The sequence below is a fragment of the Microtus ochrogaster genome, chromosome 22, assembly GCF_000317375.1.
Source record: "Microtus ochrogaster isolate Prairie Vole_2 chromosome 22, MicOch1.0, whole genome shotgun sequence".
NCBI lineage: Eukaryota > Metazoa > Chordata > Mammalia > Rodentia > Cricetidae > Microtus > Microtus ochrogaster.
The window spans coordinates 27,598,511-27,622,569 of NC_022023.1; the positions used below are offsets into that span (position 1 = coordinate 27,598,511).

At 38.3% G+C, this 24,059-nt stretch overlaps 1 protein-coding gene across 6 annotated transcripts in view; it reads left to right on the plus strand.

Moving 5' to 3' along the window:
• Positions 1-24,059, plus strand: part of Tjp1 (tight junction protein 1) — a 248,825-nt gene that overhangs the window by 194,142 nt on the left and 30,624 nt on the right. For all 6 annotated transcript variants that reach the window (XM_005357797.3, XM_026784336.1, XM_013350220.2 and 3 more), the window contains 9 exons: positions 4,447-4,571; positions 5,357-5,459; positions 7,647-7,923; positions 10,857-10,960; positions 11,340-11,508; positions 11,829-11,976; positions 20,361-20,500; positions 21,035-21,140; positions 23,822-23,972. In XM_005357797.3, the coding sequence (XP_005357854.2) occupies positions 4,447-4,571; positions 5,357-5,459; positions 7,647-7,923; positions 10,857-10,960; positions 11,340-11,508; positions 11,829-11,976; positions 20,361-20,500; positions 21,035-21,140; positions 23,822-23,972 (1,323 nt within the window). The remainder of the gene's footprint in view (positions 1-4,446; positions 4,572-5,356; positions 5,460-7,646; positions 7,924-10,856; positions 10,961-11,339; positions 11,509-11,828; positions 11,977-20,360; positions 20,501-21,034; positions 21,141-23,821; positions 23,973-24,059) is intronic.

Genomic DNA, 24,059 nt, shown 5'->3' on the forward strand with positions numbered 1-24,059 from the left:
GAAGTTAGAAAAACTGTTCCACTCAAATATCCACAACCCCCACTTAAGTATTTAGGAATATATCTAACCAAGGAAATGGAAGATGTCTACAAGGAAAATTTCATAGTATGGAAGATTCTAGTTGATGGAGAAATGGTCTGTTCTTAGAATTAATATTATGAAAATAATAGTAAAATTATTAAATAGTACCCAAATTAATTTATAGAATATTGTAATATTTGTCAAAATTCCCATGTCACAGGCTTAGAAAAAAAATAACACAATAGTTCATATGTAACCACAAATATCACAGATAGCTAAAGTAATCCCAAGAAGTGAGAATGATGCTAGGAGTATTACAGTACATGACTTCAAATTATACCAGACAGCTGCAGTGACAAAGAGCCTGATACTGGCGTAAAAACAGACAGAAAGATTAGTGAATAAAACAGAACCCAGAAGTAAAACAGCAAAAATGTGGCCACTTAATTTTTGACAAAGGAGGCAATAAAAAGACATCTTATTCAACAAATGGTATTGGTAAAACTGGGATTCTACCCACAGGAGAATAAAATTAAATTTGTATCTTCCTGTACAAAAATTAATTCAAAATAGATAAAAAATTAAAACACTAAAAGTTTCAGAAGAGAACACAGGTGATTCATTTCAAGATGTTGAAATAAGGAAGAACAGCACAGGTCTAACCCCAAGTGTCAACAGATGGAACTACATACTACTAAAGCTTCTGTGCAGAAAGGGAACAGCCAGCAGATGAGCAGACAGAATGGAAGAAAATCCTTACCAGCTACGCTGCAGATACGCAGGATTTACTAGCAGCTGCAGAAATTAAATACTAAGGAAATGCCATTGCCAATCGACAAGTGGGCAAATGAATTGATTAGATAGTTTAAAAAAAAAAAAGAAACACAGATGGCTAGTGACTATTTTAAAGGTGTTCAATATCTCTAGCCATCAGGGAAATAGAAATTAAAACCCTTTGAAATACCCCTCATGCTAATTAGAATGGCTGTCGTCAATAAATCTTAAAACAAATCTTAGAGAGGATGTGGAGAGAAAGGAAACTTCACTGTTGCTGGGGGTGCAAACTCATACAGCCATTGTGGAATCAGTTAGGCCTACCTTAAGCAAAAGGAATCAGAATCTTTGGTCAGAAGGGACAACCTAGCTGATCTTCTTTCTCTGCAATAAACCTAGAAAGCTACTGCTTTAGGGCAGTGTCAGCAAGCTGTGGTCCAAAGATTAGATTTGTCCAGCAATAGACAAGGGGGCACAAATATCTCTATGGTAGTGTAGGATGTAAAGTTCCCTAGATGACCAGGACTTGAAGTAACTGGTCTCTGCGCTCAGTGATCTTCAGTGACAGCTAAATATACTCCTCAGCAGTCTGCCCCATCATGGTGCATTATACTCTTCAGGGGTTGAAATTCTGCTCAGTTTGTATCTCCTTAGTTACACACAAAAAATTTATTGTGCGTGTGAGATCAGTAATGGTTCACAAAGCCTCTCCTAAGAGATCAGCAACACTGTCTAATTACCCTAGAGTACAATACACATACGGGTTAAAAGAATTTAATTTTTATATTAAAAATGGCTGGGGACTGGAGAGATGGCTCAGAGGTTAAGAGCACTGTCTGCCCTTCCAGAGGTCTAGAGTTCAATTCCCAGCAACCACATGATGGCTCCAAACCATCTGTAAAGAGATCTGGCGCCCTCCTCTGGCGTGTGGAGGCAGAAAGTTGTATACATAAAAAATAAATTTTAAAAAAATGGCTGAAAATTTTTATAACACCCTATTTAACTCAGCATTCTCAATACCATTTAAACATGTAATTCATATTTTAAAATCATTTCCTTGTCTTTGCTGTTAGAAAATGTGCGCACATTTTACAGTTTGAACATATTTCGGGCAAGACCAAGCACATTTAAAGATTTGGAGTCACAGAAAGACCATCATACTTTTAGATGCCATCTATAGTTTAAGGTGCTATACCTTAACTACATTTAAGGGGGTTGTATTTTGTGATGTATGTACTTCTTCCATCATAACACCCAACTTTATTTTCAGACTCACTTCCTTAGAAATTGCATGTATTTTAATAATACTTTGAGAAATAAAGTGAATGCTGAAAATGAATTAGGCATTTCTATTTTCATGTTCAAGTATTATGGCAACATTTTAGAGGGTGAAATTACTTAAGCAAGGAAACTAGGAGGGATTCTTTAGGCAAGCTGCTAAGTCTTTTATATAAGAAAACAATTGAATAAGAGAAAAACTTGGGATGAGAGTGCCAGTACAGTGCAGGGGCTTGTGGGTCTTTATTAGGTGGTTCCAGTAGAACTATTTAGTCATGCATAAAGTGATGAACTTGCCCTCCACGTGCAAAATTAGCTTAAGATGAATCAGGCCCAAGTGTCACTAGAATCATAGAACCTATATGAACTATATAGAACTTATATAGAAAATATAAGAATAAATGCTGACCTTAGATTAGGAAATACTTCATTGGGTATATTGTCAAAAGCCCAAAACAAAGAGAAAACAATTCAAATTGGGCCTAGTCAAAATTGGAAATGTTGGTATTTGAAGGACACCATCAAGAAAGTGAGACGAGAGAACAAGAGAACAAATGGTATATTAATAAGGACTTTATTTGAAGTCGGTTCCCTGCACTTTTACAACTCAGTAATACAAAGACATAACTCAGATGGGAAATGAGGAAAAGGTCTGTCATTTTCTCAGAGATACGTAAAAGTAAGTAAGCACATGAAGAGATGCTCAGCATCAGTAGTCAGCTAAGACCCGTCGTGACTGCTAGTGTAGCTAGAAGATAGACAGTAGAAAGTTCGACAAGAATGGAAAAGATTGGCACTTTCATACATTGTTGATATTAATGTAAAATGAAGCTGCCATTATAGAATACAATTTATGAATGCCTCAGAAGTTAGTCATATAGCTACCATATGACCCAACTATTGCACTTTTAGAATTAGACCTAAAAGAAATGAAATAAGATATCCACTCAATAAGTAACATGTGAACATTCACAGCAACTTATTTATAATGGCCAGAAGTAAAAACACAAATACCCAATATGGAACTTGATAAGGACAGTTGTTATAATTATTATAAAGACAGCCTTGTCCCCACATAAATATAACTCCATAAAGACATATGTATGCCATGGAAGCCAAATTGATATATTGGGAAACCCATTGTAATTGCAGATTCATTAATAGTTATGGAGTTATTTTTATCATTTAAATAGCTTTCTATTTGTGTGTATATGCATACATGTGGCAGATGCCAATACCAGGAGTCCATGTGGATAGTCTGTCCTAATTCTTAACCAGAACTCACTGGACAGTTTTTATGAAATTCAAGTAATCAACTCAAACAGTGATTTCTTGTTTTCTTTCTTTAAAGACAAGGCCTCTATTTCTCAGGCTGCTTTGAATTTACCAAGCTGACCTTGAACTTCTGATTCACCTACCTCCACCTCCCAATTGCTGGGCTCACATACATGTACAGCTAGCTATACCTGGTTCAAACAACCAGTTTTAGAATCAAGTAGTCTAATATACCACAGTCCAGGGACACACAAATTTGATTCCTAAGTGCTGACAAATGATGGTAAAGTGTTTGTTTTCCATGTTGAGATATGTATCTGTAAGAGCAGAAAGTTTTATGTAGAGTAAAAATACTTTTGCAGGTATTGTCATTGCCTGGGCACAGTGGCATCCACAGTTCAGAGTGCACATGTTTGTTCAGAAGCAAGGCTGAGGTGCAGCCCTGACACTTAAGAATATTTGGATTTTTTTTTCTGTATTGAGCCATTGAGTTGCTGTCATAGAAATCTTAGTTCTTTCAGAAGTTTGTATCTTATAATTTATTTAGTTAAAATATAAAGAAAAAATGACTGATAAAAACTGAAGTGCCTTTTCTATTACATGCAGTGTATGTGGGACATTAGTGTGTTATTTGTGAAGAGATTTCCTTCTGGAATTTTTAGAACAATTGAAGGAAGTTGAAATACCTAATACTTGATTTTTAAGGCAACTGTGTGAAATGACAGATGGTGAATGTATGGGTTAAGTCTGTCGTTTCTGAACCAGGTGTCAGTGCTCTTGATGATCATACTGAGCACTGCCTGTCCCTTCAGGACTCTATCGATAATCAAATATCACTCAGAGTCTAACTTTTCAGAATTTTAAAATTACTTTAGTGCTTATGGAATACTTATGCAGTTGACATTTTTAATATTGTCATAGCCGGTATATAATTTATTGGAACATGAATTCTCATAGGATGGACTGATGATTGTAATGTATAACCATGCAAGTGACTATAAATCACAGATGCCATAAGATTACAATTTAGTTATATATGCTATAATGAGCAATTTTGTTGCCCTTAATAGAACTATTTTACTGCAATTACTATTTTAGGCTCCTGGGTTTGGATTTGGAATTGCAATATCTGGTGGAAGAGATAATCCTCATTTTCAGAGCGGGGAAACCTCCATAGTGATTTCAGATGTGCTAAAGGGAGGGCCAGCTGAAGGACAGCTACAGTAAGTGTGTGGGCTTTTATTCTTTAATTCATTAATCCAGATCTCCATTCCCTACCTCCCTATTCCCCTCCCTCCTCCTCTTCTTCTTCCCCTCTGCATTGGTCGTGTTCCCCCATCATAGATCTGTTTTGTTAATGATTTAGAATTTTTACATCCAACTTGTGCTGTACTTACTTAATATTTTTCCTTAAGTGAATGCACACTTATTTTTGAGAAATCTTTACTAGTGGTGTAAATGGACAGCTAAGTATTACTTACTCTAAATGGAGAGTAACCATAATGGAAAAGAGAGTGAAAGCAAACTGGTCACTAGTTTAGGTGGGCACCTCTCGCATGAAGTCTTCCCTTTCTGTATGCTAAGGAAATAAGTACAATACAGGTAATAACAAGGGTAGGAGGGAAAAATCGAGACTATAACCAGGAGTCAAAGCCGTTTAAAAGGAGAAAGACTTAGTATTTAATGATAGTGTCTGCTCGCTGGGTGACTTAGTTTCATCAATGCTCTAACTCAGCTGCAGTTATCTTTTTATTTGTTGTAGTGCCTGCTATTCAGGCTTTTGGGGAAACACTGTGCTGCTACATCAGAAGAAAAAAGCTGATGTCCTGTGGTTACTTATTTGCTAAATGCTCTTGTGAAAGGCCTGCCAGTAAAATTTGATGCTGTTTTTAATCATTGCTTTAAAGATAAGCACATTAATTAACCTGTCATTCAGAGAAGACTTTAGTAAGGTCTTACATGGTTTTCTTTAACATGTTTTTCTGGTGTTCTTCCCACTCCCCTTTAGGGAAAATGACCGAGTTGCGATGGTTAATGGCGTTTCAATGGACAATGTTGAACATGCTTTTGCTGTTCAGCAGCTAAGGAAAAGTGGGAAAAATGCAAAAATTGTGAGTATCTATTATATTGAATATTAGTAGAGCTTTCAACTACTTGTGATACTTGTTTGGTAGTTGAATCTCCTCTACTCCCACCCCCCACTTTTTTTTTTTTTTCCCCAAACAGGGTCTCTCTGTGTAGTTCTGGCTGTTTTGGCACTCTGTGGAGACCAGACTGGTTTCAGATACACAGAGATCCTTCTGTCCTTGCCTCCCAAGTGATGGAATTAAGGTGTTGCACACCCAGCTACTTCCTGTCCCTTAAGAAATAAAAAGTTAGTTCCAAAGTTAGTTGTTGACGGTATAAGTGCTCCTGCATCTTCTGTACTATGTATTTAAGTTCAGATAGAAATTTTCTTTTCATTTATAAAGGGAGAGGAGGCTGCAGTCTTCTGTGGCTTAATGCTATTATCTCTTTTATGTACTTATGTCAGTCTAGATCTTGGCAAGTATTGAGAAAGTATGTGTAGCCCTCCTTCCTGGAATGAGCTTTGTGGGAAAGCTTTACCTTCTTCTTCTGAACCTACATCATTACCACCTCATTTAAGTGTGACTTGTTGAGGAGAGAGAAAAAGCCAGGCTTATTTATGAAGAATTGTTCAAGGTGCAGTTCAAATTACTGTCTTAAAGCCAAAGTCTGCGATTGCAGGATGCACTAGCATGCTCAGTTTGTACAGTACAGGGTATGACTTCTAGTACAACTCACTGGAGATTGAAGTAGGGATGAAACCAGCGTGTGTGGGTTGTTAAGGAGCTCTCCTTTCTTAATAGCACATTGCTTGTCTTTCCCACATGCTAGCTTGTTTTGCTACTTGTCCTCCAACTTCAAACAGACACATTCTGGTTAATCTGGGAAGTACGAAGTAGCAGTGTCTAGAGTCGACTCAGCCTTAGAAGAAATTTAGCCACAAAAGAAATAGAACATAATTCGGAAGGGAATAGCAAGGCAAGATTATTAGGCACTTATCAGGCAGATTTGAGGTAAATTGCGAGAGATGAAAGCTCTAAGTCACATAGGATGGTGACTGATGAGGAAACCTCTTGGAAGTGTGTATTGATAAGAACAAGCCCAAATAGCAAGGTTTTTTCATAGACAGAATGGTCCACTTAATCTCTGAGAACACAAGAAAGAAGCATCAGATAAGCAAGACACATTGAAGGGCTTTTAGAAGAGGGGAGTAAAGGAACACTGACTCCCTAGAGAAGGCCGAGGATCTGAGGCCTTCGTGAGTGATTGAAAGAAACCTGTGTTAGGCAGTTTCTTGTAGAGGGACACGATGCAGATGAAAGGATTGCTGAGCACCACCCAGACTTCTGCCAGTAGAATGAGTTTTTAGATGGCCCAATCAATAAAAAATTTTTATTATGTCAAAATACATTTGGTGTTTATCATGGCAGATGAGGGGCAGAAACCAGTAGAAAGTCATTTAAATGTGGCTGCAAGTGAAGTTGTGAGAGGATTGTGACGAGAAAACAGAAGAGGATTGAGCAATCAGAAACAAGCCGAAGGTGCCGAAAGAAGACATGTGTTCCCCAAGAAGACGTACAGTGTACCAGTGTCAGGGAACCAAGTGGCTTCAAGGATTAGAAGTGCATATTCAGAAGATGCACATAGATTTGAACTTAGAAACAGAGAAATGAGCAGTCAGGGAACACCGAGAAGGAATGCCAGAATGAACTTGCGCTCAGGTAGAGACGGAAGGCACTTTGTATTGGGAAAGTATGCCGAGCTCATGAGCGCCTGCAGAGTAAGTTGTTATTAGTTTTTGACAAATGTATCCTTCAGCAGTCTGGCAGGACAACTATAGACTTTGATAAGGATGCACTATCCTTATCAAATGATGATTAAGTTAGGTGAGTTTGTTGTGGTTTTGGCTACAAAGTGTCCATAAGGTATACTTAGAATATAGTTCTATCCTTCATTCCACAATTCCCTGTAAGCTTATGATTCTTATCACCTAGAAAATGTTTACAAATTCTGGAAGGATTTCGTAAATTTATTATTCCTAATCTGTTGCTTAGCCGTACCTATTAAGAGAATAGAGAGCAGCCATTGTGGAAATGGATTGGTGTGATTACTATATTATCTCTTTTATATTTAAATTAGTTAATGGAGGTCAAGAGAATTGTGTGTTTCTTTCTCTTATGAATGGAGAGTAAATGAGTATCCTTGAGTTTATAATCTCTTCTTATTTGTAGACCATTCGGAGGAAGAAGAAAGTTCAGATCCCTGTAAGTCGTCCAGATCCTGAACCAGTATCTGATAATGAGGATGATAGTTATGATGAGGAAGTACATGATCCAAGAAGTAGCCGTGGCACTTTAGTCAACAGAAGGAGTGAGAAGAATTGGGCAAGGGATAGAAGTGCGAGTAGAGAAAGGAGCCTGTCCCCTCGTTCAGACAGGCGGTCGGTGGCCTCCAGTCAGCCTGCCAAACCAACCAAGGTCACACTGGTGAAGTCTCGGAAAAATGAAGGTATTCTCCATTGACTCTTACTGTTTTCACAAGACAGTTTTAAAGCTGGTTTGAATGAAAAATACAATAACCATGTTTTCCTATCCTTGTTTATTCCATTTCTCTTTATCATTGTTCGCTTGTTAGGAGTCAAATCCTGCTAAGGCAGACATTGGGGCATTTGGGCACATTTTCTTAAATCATTTTTGTTGGCAGCAAATTGTAGTTGAAATAAAGGGTATACTAGTTGAATTTTGGTTTTATTGTGACAAGAGCAGCCAAAATCAAATTATGCTCACAAGAAATGTCACACTATCACTGAACTGAAATGCTGTGTTTAGATCAATAGTAGTATGATTATGGGAAGAAATTTAAGGATTTATTTAGAGTGCAAAGATGGTTATTTGTGAATAGAAGGATTAACATTTTTAAACTGAAGTCCAGCTACTGTGTATCACTTCATCAAATTACAAGCTTTTTAAATGGCTCTTTGCTCACTCTTGCGTTTAGTTATATATGGTTGATCACTTTGATTTCAGAGTTGTTGAAGAGTGTTATGAAGTATTCTGACACATCTTGTCACGGGCATTCTTCCCACCCCTGCAGCGGCCTAGCCAACAAGTGAGGCTGCACTTGTACTCGGGCTTTCTCTGATCTAGTGTCTGCTCCCCAGCTAGTCTAGTTTGTAGAGTAATGTCGTCTTTGACTTCTGTAAGACTCATCTTCCCGAGGTTTCATTTTCATCACCCTATCCTTTAATGCTCTAGCTTTCTGTCCAAGAATCTTTCTTCCACTTACTGTGATTTCTTTTGTAGTAGTCTCATTATCCTCATTACCTCAGTGCACTGCTAATGTCACCATTTCCTTCTCTAGTTCAAATCAGTGCACCTGTTGTGCTCCCAGCTGTCCGTAGGGATTCCTCAGAATCAGCCACATTTCAAGGGAATCAGATTTTATTCTTAAACTTTTTTCTTCATGTTTCTGATGAAGTATTTCTTGGACTGTATTCCTGTCAATCCAGTTTCTCAGTCAGCTAGGCACAGATGATATGTAGTACTTACCCTTGACATTTCTTCTGTGTATAATGAACGTGTCCTGACTTCATAATACCCCTTCCTGTCCCACTCTGCCTTTCTCCACTGCTGATTTTCTTTTCCAGGCTGCTACTATCTCTTCAGTATACTTTGCCAGTTCTGTGGTTGGTCTCTGGGCCCGTTCCAGTGACCTCTGTAGACTCTTTGGTGAAGGTGCCATCTGACTTGCTTCTCCTTGTGTTTGTATCGGTGTCAGTTGTTCTAGTCTTAGGACTATCATACCTACATGTTCTTTCCTTTGTACGTTGGTGTATTTGTTTTGAATACTCCAGCCTTCTGCCCACAACACAGTTGAGGGTTAGATTTAGTGTTTCTTAGGGGGAAGTTTTAACTTTGGGATTTTCTTTCTCAAAGAGGCCTTCTCTGACCCTGGTAGATATGCATATTTAGTCTCATTGTTTTTGAATTGTTGTACTGTTAAATTACCATGGTAACATCTTTTGCTCTGCTGCCCAAGTTGCCAAGGTGCAGGGACTACCTGATCTGTTGCTTTAATCTATAGTGCCTGCACATAGTTACTATGTACCCAAAGAAATACCTAGAATAAAGGAGTAAATTGATACACAAGGACTATTATGCCTCCATCTGTATAATGATCATTTGTAGCCTTTTTTCTTTGTTTTGTTTTGAGACAGGGTTTCATTGTGTAGCTCTGGCTGGCCTGGAATTCACTTTGAAACCAGATTGGCCACAAGAGTTCTGCCTGCCTCTGTCTTCCACATGCTAGGATTAAAGCTGTGTACCCCGTCCAGCCATTAGTAACCTTTTAATTGTGAATTAGAATGTTTCCTTCCTCCTGTGTTTTTCTCTGATGAAATGACTGTTTTCAAAGCACTTAACATTGCCTACCTGGATCTTCAGTCACTACCCGCCCCCCCCCCTTTTTTTTAACCTGGGTACTAGCCCTGCTTCTGTATATATACTCTTTGGATAAACTGTAACTGTGATAGAACATTTAGACTTTTGCACATAGGCTTCATAATTTATTGCAGATTACTTTTTGTTTTTCATCTTGACTTTTTAGTTTGGGTTTTTGTTTAAATTTGTTTCTTTTAAAATGCAGTGAATCTTAGAGTCCTCCTCTCTCCTTTTACTGACCAAGAGCATTTCTTTTCTTACTAACACAGGACTGGTATTTAAAGCTTTTGTTTTATTTGTCTCTCTGAGATAGAATCTTAAAATGTGGTCCACACAGTTCTGTCCTGTCTCAACCACTGAGTGTGGGTGTCACGTGTGTACTCTACCACACCTGGCTTGGGTGCTTGTTTTACAATACATTTTTTGTAATTTCCTTAACTCTGACCACATATCCACCCACAGCTGAAATCACCATTGGAGGCTGAATGAGAGAACACTGTGTGTGTATTAACTCCTATTCACATCTGCTTGACTAATGGTGAACTGTCGCACGAATTAGTAGAATGCATTCAAGTTCTTGAGTTTCTCTTGGTTTGCACACACCTAAGAGCTAAGGAAAACAAAGCTAGTATTTGATTTATAACAGTCATCAAAAGTATTGTTGGACTACAAAGTTTTTTAAGCATCAAGCAGGTCATGCTAAAGAATTGTGTTCTTTAAACACTATAAGACAATAGTATGTCATCACACAGTCAGACAGAAAAAATGGCTACTATCTTTTAGGGCTTCTTCTTTTCAGTAAGATAGGGAGGGACACATAATGTTCTGTTTAAACCATGTTTTACTTTGCCTTTTCCCAACATTACAGACTTTTGATGATTTAAAGATAATGGTCTTAGGTGCAGCGTAGATCATAAAGCCAGTAATTTTAATCTTACAATTTAAACTGTACTTAATTGTTTTAGGATTTTGAACTAAAGATATTTAAATGTTTTCTTCCAGAATATGGTCTTCGACTGGCCAGCCATATATTCGTAAAGGAAATTTCACAAGATAGTTTGGCAGCAAGAGATGGTAACATTCAAGAAGGGGATGTTGTCTTAAAGGTATAGTCACATTATATATTATAATGAACTGAAACAAAAAACAAATTTTAGAGTTATTGTGTAACCTCTGCTTGTGTTTGAAGCAGTTTTGCCAGAGAGAGTAATCAGCATTTGCCATGCCCATTGTGAGATTGGGTGTTAACATGAGAGAATTAAATCCTGAAAATATATATCATTCACCAGGATCATTTTGGTAATTGTTCTAGATACTGTTGGAATGCTTTCTAGTTTGCTTCTAGGATGCTGTTGGTGATTTAGAAAGTATAAAGGTGGTATTAGGTCTTCCAGTGATCTGAGGAGCGTGTTTCTCCCTGTAGTAGATTAGACTTTTTGTACTTTGTTGTTTACTTTTTAACTTATCCTTTCTTTTCTGTTGTAGATAAATGGTACTGTGACAGAAAATATGTCATTGACAGATGCAAAGACATTGATAGAAAGGTCTAAAGGCAAGTTAAAAATGGTAGTTCAAAGAGATGAGCGGGCCACCTTATTGAATGTCCCTGATCTTTCTGACAGCATCCATTCTGCTAATGCCTCTGAAAGAGATGGTGAGTGCCCTTCTGCCGGAGGGTCGCAATTGACTGGTTAAAGTATAGAGGATTGGGGTGTTTGAGTGAAATGATGGTTTTCAGGGATCTAAAACCTATATGTACATTTGTGTGTGTGTGTGTGTGTGTGTTTATGTTTTGTCTGTCTTTGTCACTTCACACAAATTCTTTGTATGTTGTTCACTATGGTTTTGGTTTTATAACTGGAGATAATATAAATGCTTAAATCACTTTGTGAAATATAATTCTGGTTTATATCATTTGAATGCTTTATACTTTATTATAATTATTTCATGGGAAAATACCCTTCTTTTTAACAGATATTTCAGAAATTCAATCACTAGCATCAGACCATTCAGGTCGCTCCCACGACAGGCCTCCCCGCCGCAGCCAGTCACGGTCTCCTGACCAGCGCTCAGAGCCCTCTGATCATTCCAGACAGTCTCCACAGCAGCCCAGCAATGGCAGGTACTAACAGTCTTATTTGCAACACAATGCATTAGAGCTGTTTATACAGAAAATTAGAAGGTAGATTTTTCTTTTATTATTTTAAGATTAGGTCTGTTTCTTTCCTCAGTTTAATCACTAAATAGAACACATTCAAGGTGCTGGGTGGTACATTTAATAAGTAGGCAAGTCAGGAAGTATTTGTTACTACGTCAGCTCTGGCTTGTAGCTCAGAAGTAGCTCTAGACAGTACATAAACAAGAGGACATGACTGTTCTAGTTTATGGCCATTAGGAAAGATTAGTTTGGAGATTTCTCATAAAATGAAGACTAGAACCACTGTATGACCCGCCTCCTGAATGTCTGTCCAGCAGAGAGAAAGTGACTATCCTTAAGTATCTGCAACCCTACATTGGGGTAGATCTTTATTTATAGTAACTGCAGTAAAGAGACAACTCATCCATCACGGATAAAAACACATGGACAGCCGGGCGGTGGTGGCGCACACCTTTAATCCCAGCACTCGGGAGGCAGAGGCAGGCGGATCTCTGTGAGTTTGAGACCAGCCTGGTCTACAAGAGCTAGTTCCAGGACAGGCTCCAAAACCACAGAGAAACCCTGTCTCGAAAAACCCAAAAAAAAAAAAAACAAAAAAAACCCACATGGACAGGCATATGTAATGGAGTTCGGTGTTGAAGGAGGAGCTCCATCTCTGTCGGTAACGTGGACATGCCTTGATAGTGCTGTGACACAGAGAAACACATCGTGTGATCTCATCTCTGGAAGCAAAGACAGTTGACCTCACAGAAAGAGGAAAGAAGGTTGGCAATGAAAGAAGTGGAGGAGATGTTGGTCACAAGAGTATAGGTTTTGGAAATGTACATTATAATAACTATACCTAATAATACATACTTGAATTTTAGTAAAAATCTTAAGTATTCTCATCCATATACTAATATTTGAGGTGTCTTAATTGTTGTAATTTCCAATGATACACATATCCAAGTAGTCACATTGAACACCTTAAATGTAATTTTGTTGATTATATCACAGTAAAGGTAGAAAGAAAAAGAAAATTTACATAGCTGAAGAGACAGATTATAGCCAGAAAGTGTTGCCTTTAGATTTATCTGCATGCAGATGTTACCCAAAACCTTAGAAGTCACAGAAATTGTTAAGAGAAACTGTTTGAAGAAGGGCTAAGAACTGGAGTGTGTGTCTTTAGAAAAGTGAGCAGGCAAGAGAAGACTGAGAGCTTTCAGTGTTTATTAAACATAGTACTATCTGGGATGGGGTATAGTCCCGTTGGTAGAGTCCTTGTCTAGCATGCATAAAGTCCTGGGTTTAATTTCCCCCAGTACCACATAAAACCAGACATGGAGCCTTACTCTTTGGCCTACTCAACCTGCTTGCTTTTTTTTTTTTAAAAACTCTTATTGATTCTTTGTGAATTTCACATGGTGCATCCTGATCCCACTTTTTTTGCCATCCCCTCAAATCTACCCTCTGCCCTTGAATCCCCCACAACAAAAGAGAATTTAAAAAAAAAAAAAAAAGGAAGAAGAATCTCTCTGTGGAAGCTGTAGTGTGACCCGTTGAGTTACACAGTTTACCCTTTAATCTATTCATCTTCACTTGTAAGTGTTCATTGCTTTGAGTCATTGGTCCTGGTTCTAGGCCTCTGACTTCTGCTACAGTATTGATAATGGACTCTCACTGGGACTCTTGGATATCCTGTTGTTGTTCCTATCATGGAGATCCTGTTACTTTGAAGGGGATTCAGCCACAAATGGACATGGGGATGGCTCTCTGATGGGATATCATGGGGGCAGCTGTAATTAGCACATCTCTTTCACCTGCAAACTGCTGATACCTGACGGATTCCACATGGTTTTCCTTTAAGAAAAGGAAGAGTAGTAATTAGAGTCTCAACAATTCAACCACTTTTGAGTGAAAACAGATTCTAAATCTTAGGAATTTTTTTTTTAATTGTGTTGTTTGGTTTGTTACTTACTAGCATATATTGTCCAAAGTACTAGGCTTTACTCCATTGTTTCCTTTCCCCTTCCAACTCTATAGTAGTTCTCTTCTTTTTCAAGTCTTTTTAAAACTAAATTCCATGTGTGACTGAAAACAAGAGATTCTGTCTGTGAGGCTGTTTTATCTGTCACTTAACATGATGGGGTACACTCCTGCCTATTTTCCTGGAGGTGACAGGGTGTTGTTCTTTGTGCCTGAGTAAAATTTGTGGTGGTGATGGGTGGTGGGGGACTTTATTCTCTCATCTGTTAGTAGACAGCGAGGCTAACTCCGTAATTTGTCTCTTGGGGAGAATGCTGTCACGGGTAGGAAGGTATCTGAGTACTTGAATTTATATCTGAAAGGGATATAGCTGGGTCATATAGAAGTTCTGTTTTTAACTTCTTGAGGAATCTCTGTGCTGATTCCATAGTGACTGATAGAGGGTGGTAACTGTTACAGACTTTTGAGTGTGAACTTTGTAGGTGATGTTATGTTGCAGTGTCAAAGGCTGAGTACCTTGGGTTCTGTCTTCCTCTGAACCATGGTCATTTGTTGTTACTTTTCTTCTTGACACAAGGTCACACTGTGTAGTTCTGGCTGTCCTGGAACTCACTCTGCAGACCAGGCTTGTCTGGAACTCACAGAGATCCATCTTCCTGTCTCCGAGTGCTGGGACTAAAGATGTGCCATACTACTACTTCTGCTGTTGTTACTGTCTTAATGGGTAGGCAGTCATTAAGGGTAAATCAGTCTCATTATAGTATTAATTTGAAAGAAAGTTCTTTCTGTTATTTTGTTTTTTTTTTTTTATTTAGACTAACAACTTGGCATCTATAACCTTATTTTGAAAACTCAACAAATTATTAATATTATTTATCTTCCAGTCTTATCATCATGTCCACTCCCTTTTAGGAGCCTTAAGTGTTTTAGATGTCGCTTCAGTTCTTTGGCTTTTTAAAATTTTAGCGTCCCAGTTCAGCTGACAAGTTATGCTTGTCTTTTCTGTCTGAAGTGACTCCCACAATCACATGTAAACAGGAACAGTAATGAAAACACATGTTACAGTAAAAGCTCTGACTAATAGAACAGAATTGAATTGTCCAGATTTACATTTTGTATTATACTTATTTATTCCACAAAACTTAACAGCTCACCTGAGACTCAAGCCATTTATATATAAAACAATCATATTTATGTACCCTTTTTATTGAAAATAGTTGCTTCTGAGGTAGTTGAAAGTACTGCTTTCAAAAAATTGAGTTTGTAACAGTCTTAAATATTCTCATTCTTACTGTTTGTTCCTCTTGAAAGAAATGGGTACATCAAATCCTGAGTGTAGTGGCAGCTTTGCTGACACAGTGCATGACCTAACCACATGTTTGGTGGTCATATTACACACACGCTTGAGCAAGACATTGCCAACCTAAACTCAGGTGTTATGCCAGGAACCAGCCCTCATAGCTGTTATAGTTTGCACATAGCATTAGAATTCTGAGAGCCGTGGCCTTAAATGACAAGACGTTTTGTTGTGGTGGTAATTAGTAGTTAATTAGTAGTAGTAGTTTCTAAACTTTTTCTGTATTGGGTCCAAAAGATGGCTCAGTGTGTAAAATTCTCGCTGTGTAAGGAGGATCTGAGTTCAAATCCCAGGAAGCCATGTAGAGTCCAGGCCTAGTTCTGTAACAAGATGAGAGGTGGAGACTGGAGTCCCAGAAGCTTGCAGGCAAGCAAATGTGGCATACATGTGGCAAGACAACAAAAAGACCTGTCTCAAACTGGGAGAGGTGACACCTAATCCTCCCCAAACAATTTCATCAATTGGAGACTCAAGTATTCAAATATATGAGCCTTTGGGTAAATAAATAAGAATTTCATTAGTCTGAAATTACTGTACAAAGTAGAGTTCTAAAATGATGTTTTCGTGGTATAATGAAGTATACCATGTAGTTTGTCATAGTCACACTATTGCCCTCTCTTTTCACCACTTTTCTCTCCTTGTCCTTTACCCTTCCCAAGTGGTCTCCTTCTACTTTGATGTCATACATATTACCAGTTTAGGTTCCACGTGTAAGTGGAAGCAAAGGGTATTTTCCTCTATGAGTTTAGCTTGACATACGATCTTTAGTACCCTCCGCCTTTCTGCGGATGAGTCATCTGACTGTTCCTTACGACTGGGTGTGTGTTGAGGTTGCTTTCCTTGTTGACACCTTCTGCAAAGTGTGATAGTTTTCTTTAGAAAAGACTTATTATAGAGCCATAAGCATCCCTTTTTATCTATCTATCGAGTCTATCTATCGAGTCTATCTATTTATTGGTTTTTCGAGACTGGGTTTCTCTGTAGCTTTGGAACCTGTCCTGGAACTCACTCTATAGACCAGGCTGGCCTCGAACTCACAGAGATCCACCTGCCTCTGCCTCCCGAGTGCTGGGATTAAAGGCGTGCACCACCACTGCCCAGAACCTTAAGTATTCCTTAATTGCATTCTATGTAATTTTTTTCAGATATTGTACTTGCTTTCTTTAGTTTTAGTTACTGAAACATACTAATTTGTGATTTGAATGTTTTCTATTTCATAATTGCAGTGGTGATTTTACTTACTGATTTTTAAACATAATTTTTCTATTTTCTTTGTTTTGCATGCACGTATGTGTGTATGTGTGTTGCGGGGGTGGGGAACAAGAATGTATGTGGTCAGGCATGCGCCACAGTGTATGTTTGAAGGGCAGAGAACAACTCGTGACATCCATGTCTCTCCGTATTTGGATCCTAAGACTTAATCAGACAATCAGGCTTGTTGGCAGATACCTTTACCCACTGATCTGTCCTTTCAGCTGTATGGACTGAGTTTTAGAAGTTTTAATCTTTTGTTAAAAAAGGTTTCATATTTCTATTTTATATTGGTTTCTTTTTCATACACACTTTGTTTCTGGCTCTGCTTTCACGTCATTCTCTAGTTCCACCATGCAGGAAAAGGCAAGAAACAAGTTGCGATTCATAAGTGTTCAGTGCAGCTCATAACTGATGGCTTTTCCCCATGACTTTTTACAACTTGATGGATATAATTGTTTTTGAGTGGGACAGATTTTAATTGATGTTCGTTTGTATTATTAGCAATGCCTTACTATAAATGTCTGGAACAGACCAGGCAAATCTGAGTTGCTTGAGTTTTCATACAAATAAATAGAGCAAGTAAATTTTAAAATGTAAGAAGTAATTTTTGCTATTGCTTAGCAGTACAAAGACCATCGGGTGATATAAGGGAGGGTAAGTCCGTGGTAGAGTGCTTAGGAAGGGAGGGAGCCTTCTCTAGTTCTGTTAGCTTCAGTGATGAGAAGAAAACCAGCAGCATCAAGATCATTCCAGAATAAGACATAATGTGCTGCTCCCGAAATGGAAACACTTGACTTGTTGGACGAACAGCAAAAGGAGCCACGTGGCCAGCTCTCAAGAACCTTAGAGTGATTAGACATTCAAAGATTACTTTGTTTTGGAAAATTTGGTTAGTGATAGTGTAACAATGCTTAAAAAGTAAAAATAGTCCACTAAAGGACCACTAAGTGCTTCTTTTTCATCAGGATGTTCTGCAAAACTGTTTATTATATTTACCATTTCAAAGTGGGTATATATTGATGGTAGTGATGAACTTGGTGAGGCAACTGCTCCTCTTAGTCCTCAGTGGTAACTGCAGTGTTGTTAGGCTTTGTGCAATGGTCTGGAATAAGGCGTACACTTTTCTGCTCAGTCAGAGCCAAGACATGATGATGCTGAAGAGAAAATACATGTTTAAAAGGTAGGCACTGTATGAACAAACTTATTTGCAGATGAAGAACTGTAGAAAAGTCCTGTTGCCCTTGAGAGAAAGTAAGATCACTGTGATATTGTTCTCTGGCTGTAAAACCCACAGGACACAGCAAACTGTTTGCTCTATATAGTATCATAGTGCATATCATTGTACCACCAACAAAAGCCTAATGCATCAGTCAGGAAAAGGCTCTCTAAAATTTAAGTGTTTCTTCAATTGCTTCTTATTAAAATTAAGTGTTTGGGGCTATCTTGTTATTAAAATTGTCTGTTTTGGGCTATCACGATGGTTTATGGGTATATACACTTAGCATCGAACCCTAACAGTCTTTGCTGAATATCTAGAACCCACGTGCTGAAAGGAGAAAACACTCATAAAAGTTATCCTCAGATCTTCATATGCATTTTGTGGCATTGAACCCCCCTCATAAAACCCACAAAATAATAGGTGTAATTTTTTTCTTTTATTCCCACAGAATTTATATTTTTGAACAGCAAAGATTTTTTTCCCCTTTGAATTTGGGTGGACTAATCTGTTTTGATCAAGGATTACTACAGAAAACTCTACTGGAGAGATGGCTTAATCAGTGAAGTGCTTGCTACAAAAGTGGAAGGACCTGAGTGTGGACCCTTAGCACCCATGTAAAAATTCTGGTGTAGTGACTTTGGGGACACAGGCAGCCAGAACACTGGGGCTCACCAGCTAGCCAGTCTAGCCAAATGTCTGAATTCCAGGCTCAGTGAGACACTATCTCAAAAAAAAAAAAAAAAAAAAAAAGGTAGAGAGTGATTGAGGGTGACACCTAGGTGATCTCCGACCTCCAGATGCACCTGCACACATGCACACAGAGACAAGGGGTCTCTCTCCCTCTCAGCTTTATGCAAAGTAGTGCCATAAGATACATATCTAAATTGTTCCCTGAAGCTCACTTTCATTCAGAATGAGTTATACTTCATATAGCTAACTCCCCATCCAAAACACACGCACTCACACATGGTCAGGCCTGGTGGTTTAGGCCTCTGATTTCAGCTACTTGGGATACTGGGCAAAAGAATCCATCACAAGTTCAAGGCCTGGCTACATCAGTACAGAGCAAGCTCAAGGCAAGCCTGCATAACTTACTGATGTCTTTAGTGTAGATCCGTTGCGGGTACTTGAGTGCTAGAAGTACGAGGGAAAGCTTCATTAGTAGGCAGCCTGGCATTTTAGGATATGATCAATGGAGTGAATGCAGTTTATGGGAACAATTTAAAGAACCCAAAAATTTAAAAAGGAGAACTATAACGCATTGGCTACTAAGAAGTAAAGATAAGTCTAAATATAAAAACTACAGACACAGAGAACTGTTTCTTCACCAGGCTCTGAGATGGAGTGCCAACAGAAGAGGCAGCGCCTTGTGTCCCAGGCCTAGGGTGGTGCACTGTGTCTTTCTTGGATAGGGCTCAGCCTCTGTTCACTGAATGTTCAGAGAATTTATAGTGTATCGTTGGTAAACTTGCAGGGTGTTTGCTATCTAGAGGGTCTGGGAAGGACACTTGTGGGAGGCATCTCATTTGGAAGCCTTGTGCTACACAGCTATTTGAGAGTAACTTGGATAAGCCACTTGCTACCAAGTCTAATGCTCACTGTGTAGAAGCATTCCAGGGGGATGCAAGCCAAGACCTGAAGGGTCTTCAGGCCCTTCTGCCTGCAGATTTTCACTTATTTTTACTCTTTGCTGATCTGATTGATGTATGTGTTAATTTGCTACTTTGTTTATATAGTTGATAGGCCAAAGAACTTTTATTTCCAATGAGTACACTTATGTGGAGTGTAAAAATTTCTTCCGACTCTTATTTTATACCTAGTTTTTAACAACCATTTTTATAGGGCTTTTAGCCAACCCTAAATCTCACTCAGTGGGAGATTTTAACTTTATACAAGTTAAAACAACAACAAAGCAAAAACAGGTCAGCAAGATGGTTCAGTGGTTAACGGTACTTACCAGGGAAGCCTGGTTGACCAACATTTAATCCTTGGACCCCATAGGAAGGTCGTAGAGAAATCACTCCAGAGAGTTATCCTGTCATCTCCACATGTGCACCATGGTGTTGGTGATAACCCACACACAATGTGCATATGCACTCACAAATGCACACAAATAAAGCAGGTGTTTTTCTTTTTGCTTTTAAAAAAATACATGCTTATCTATACTCTTCTGAGGAAGAATGGAAGGCCTTAAGGCGGGTCTTGCTAGCTCTTTGGTGCCTGATGTTTGCTTCAGGGCAATGAAGAATGTGGTAGATAAACATGGCTCAAAGCCTTCACTAATTTGTACATGCATTCATGTCTGAATGTCTGCATACAACTTGTAGGTGTTGTTCTCTTTCTGCCATATGGGTCTAGCAATAAAGCTCGGGTCAGCAAGTTTGGTTGCAAGTATCTTGACCCACCAAGTCATGTTGCCTGCCCCATCCTAGTTTTAATTACTACCTCTGGTAACTGAAAACACCCCTTTCCCCTGGTTTAGAAATTGCTTTGTTTATTCTATTTTCATGAAGTGTTTTCCAAAATCTCACTCTCTTCATGTTCTTACTGTAGTCTCCGGAGCAGAGAGGAAGAGAGAATTTCTAAACCCGGGGCTGTCTCAACTCCTGTAAAGCATATAGATGACCATACAGCCAAAGCAGTGGAAGAAGTGACAGTTGAAAAAAATGAGAAGCAAACACCTACTCTTCCAGGTGAGCATAACCAAAAACACCTTTGCTTTCAGCAACAGCAACTCTCAGTGTTTGTGGACAATTTGAAAGATGCAGTTATTGTTACCAATGTGAATTTTTCTGTATATACCTTCCAGCTTTTTTCTTATTAGGGTAAGAATTAGTATAGATAGTGAATGTTTTTACTTTCTAAATATAAATTATTCGTGTGTAACAGCTGCTTGCAGAGAGTAAGGCTATTCCAACACTGCTCATTAAAGATAAATGTCAGAGTTCTTGCCAAGTTGTCCCTAGGCCTGGGTTCTTCACACCATACCGCAGGATGGGATGGGGGAATATTAGATTGCCTTGAAAACTTTAAAAACAAAATTATTTAATTCTCTTGTGTCTGCCTTATTCTAGTTGGCCAGTGGCAGGAAAGTGGATATTAGGAAAGAAGGTTTTGCAGAATGAAGAGTACAGACGCTTTGATAATTATCTCTGTTACTCTTCTTCCTGCCCTTATCTTGTGAGGCTTAAGTAAGTCCTGTACAATTTAAACTTTCTTTCTCTTAGAACCAAAGCCCGTGTATGCCCAAGTTGGACAACCAGATGTGGATTTACCCGTCAGTCCTTCTGATGGTGTTCTGCCTAATTCAACTCATGAAGATGGGATACTTCGGTAATGGAATTTTCAAGCCACACTGTCCTTTGTGTTTATTAGACATTTCTCAGCGTAAGAATTGAAAGTCTTGTTCATATAGCATTGTGTAGTACTTGTAGTACTATGACTAACAACAAAGCAACCTTTTGTTTTTTTAATTCCCACCTTCTCTCACCTAGTTCTTAGATCAGTAATTAAAGAGTAAGATAGCAGAATATCCACAAGCTTTCTATGCCCTGGCATTCTTAAAAGAGAAATACCTGTTGACCATCACTGACCTTTTAGGCTGCTGTCTGTTTACTGTGGACCTCCTGTGGTGTGACATGCTTATGTACAAAGTCCTGGTACAGTACCAGTAGCACATCTTCAGTTGTGCCAGCCAGGAGTGTTGCAACATGCTGCCTGGAGGAAAGTGATTTCTGGTTGAAAGAGCTGTTCCAGAATTAATTTGAGAGTCTACACCATTTGGTTATTAATGTATAAAAGTAGGCTTAATATAAATATTGTGAGCAAATTTTAAGCCTTCATAGTCTTTAAATTTGTTCCTTCTGTAACAAAAAGGATATGATGTATGAATACCTGAAATAAACACATTCACTAAGGTGCAGTAGACCAAGAACTCTTTCCACCCTTAGTATTTTCTATACAAAAAATAATGTATTGGAAGTTCCCTCAGTACCTAAGCAAAAGCAGATAGCTTCAGAAGTAGGTGAGTATCGTACAAATTTAAAACAGTAGATTTTTAGTATTAGTATTAGTAATGGATGATTGAAATACACACACAATGAAAAGGCCTAGTTTTTTTCCCCCCTTGGGATTGCTTGAAATTGTAGAAGATAGCGAAGAGCTGCATCTCTGGAAATGCAGAAGACTTGAGGATGTCCACAGTATTAGTAGCTGAGCCGTGAAAGTCTTTCATTTAAATATAGTTAGTAAATTTGAAGGAAAAAATCAGATAGGTGTTGTTACTGCATATAGTTGATACAGTACAGAAAGGGCAGAGTATAAAACTTGTCATTTTCCTGAAACTGTCGTCTAGCATTGCTTTTCAAAAGCCAGATTTTATCTGAGCTCAGATCCAATCAGCCACTTTATGGATTGGAGGATGAGGAGGCTTTTCAAGAAGATACTTAAAAGATCTGTGTATCTGTTCTTTTGGGTGAGGAATCCAGGAGATAACTTTGACTTGGTTAGTAAATAGAACACCAACACAACCAAAGGACTCAGACCATTTACAAACATAACCAATACATACTTTCAGGGATGGGCCAAGAGTGTCAGAAATCCTGACTGAGTGTGACCTGTTCAACCTATGGCCTTTTGACTTTTATGCCTAGCTGGTTCATTCAAGGTTAAAAAACAAACAAAAAGCAGATAACCAGGCCTAGTGGCAAGTCTTTAATCCCAGAAGTTGGGAAGCAAAGGCAGGCAGATTTCTGTGATTTGGAGGTCAGTCTACAGAGTGAGTTCCAAGACAGCTAGGGCTACACAGTGAGACTCCGTTTTGTTTTTTTGTTTTTTGTTTTTAATTTTTTTTTAATATTTATTATGTATACAATATTCTGTCTGTGTGTATGCCTGCAGGCCAGAAGAGGGCACCAGACCTCATTACAGATGGTTGTGAGCCACCATGTCGTTGCTGGGAATTGAACTCAGGACCTTTGCAAGAGCAAGGCAATGCTCTTAACCACTGAGCCATCTTTCCAGCCCTGTTTTTTTCTAATTAAAAAAGAAAGAAAAAGAAAAGGAAGGAAACCAGATCAGATCAATGATGAGTATTATAGAAGCTATTGCAGCTTTTGATTAGTTGGTTCAAAAGGACCAGGATTCTCCCTCAATTCATTTGTTTGTGTATGTGACTATAGTTTATTTTGTGTTAGATTTTTGATAATTTGGTAATTGGTTAACATATTAAGAGGAAAGACCTCTTTTGTATGCACTTTATATTGAGAATAATGAGAGTGAGGTGATAGAAGTTGAGGAATATAGAGATGAGGACGAGAACTCACACAGTGTGGCACACATTGCCCAACATCTTTTCTGCTGGCTATTCTTTGTTTTAAATGTTTGCTCCCTGCGGCATAATAGCAGGAAAGAGGGGCAGAGATGGATGGATGAATGTAGGTCTAATTGAGAAATACGGAATAATCTAATGTTCTTATTATTTCAAAGTTAAAAAGAGCTACAGGTTAATGGAACTAACAGCAACCCACCAATGAGCAAATTTAAATCCACTGCCTATTGGTTGTAGGGATTGTAACAGACTCTGCTTGTACATTTTGTCATATTAAGAAAAGTACTGAATTTTATGCATCAGTTTCTTTTACTTATATTAAATGAGACTTTCATTTATCTACTGGTAGAAAAGTGCTTTTTTGTTTTGTTTTTTAGCTATTGGGAATTTGCCATATATATCTTCTCAAGAATAGGGAAAATACTTTTGTAAGGAAATTAAAAGTAGTCATAAAAAGTATTATTTCTCCATCAAATTTAGATATTTCAAAACTTATTTTCTAATAGGAAATTAGTAAGTCTATTAAATCTGGTTTTGGGTTCTTATACTAAGTTTTATCCAATAAATGAGTGCTATGTAGGGGACTTTAGAAATGATAGTCCTTTATTCCTTTCTGAATGTAGTTGTTGCTGTAGCAGCCTGCTGTGACTTTTAACTGTTTGAAATGAAATATCTGTTTTAACAGGCCCAGCATGAAACTGGTAAAATTCAGAAAAGGAGATAGTGTGGGTTTGCGACTAGCTGGTGGAAATGATGTCGGAATATTTGTAGCTGGCGTTCTAGAAGATAGCCCTGCAGCCAAAGAAGGCTTAGAGGAAGGTGATCAAATTCTCAGGGTATGTCAGTATATCATCTTATGTGGATTCAAAAGTCTTAGATCACCAGATGCCAGGCATAACAGACTGACCGTTGTGATTAGATTA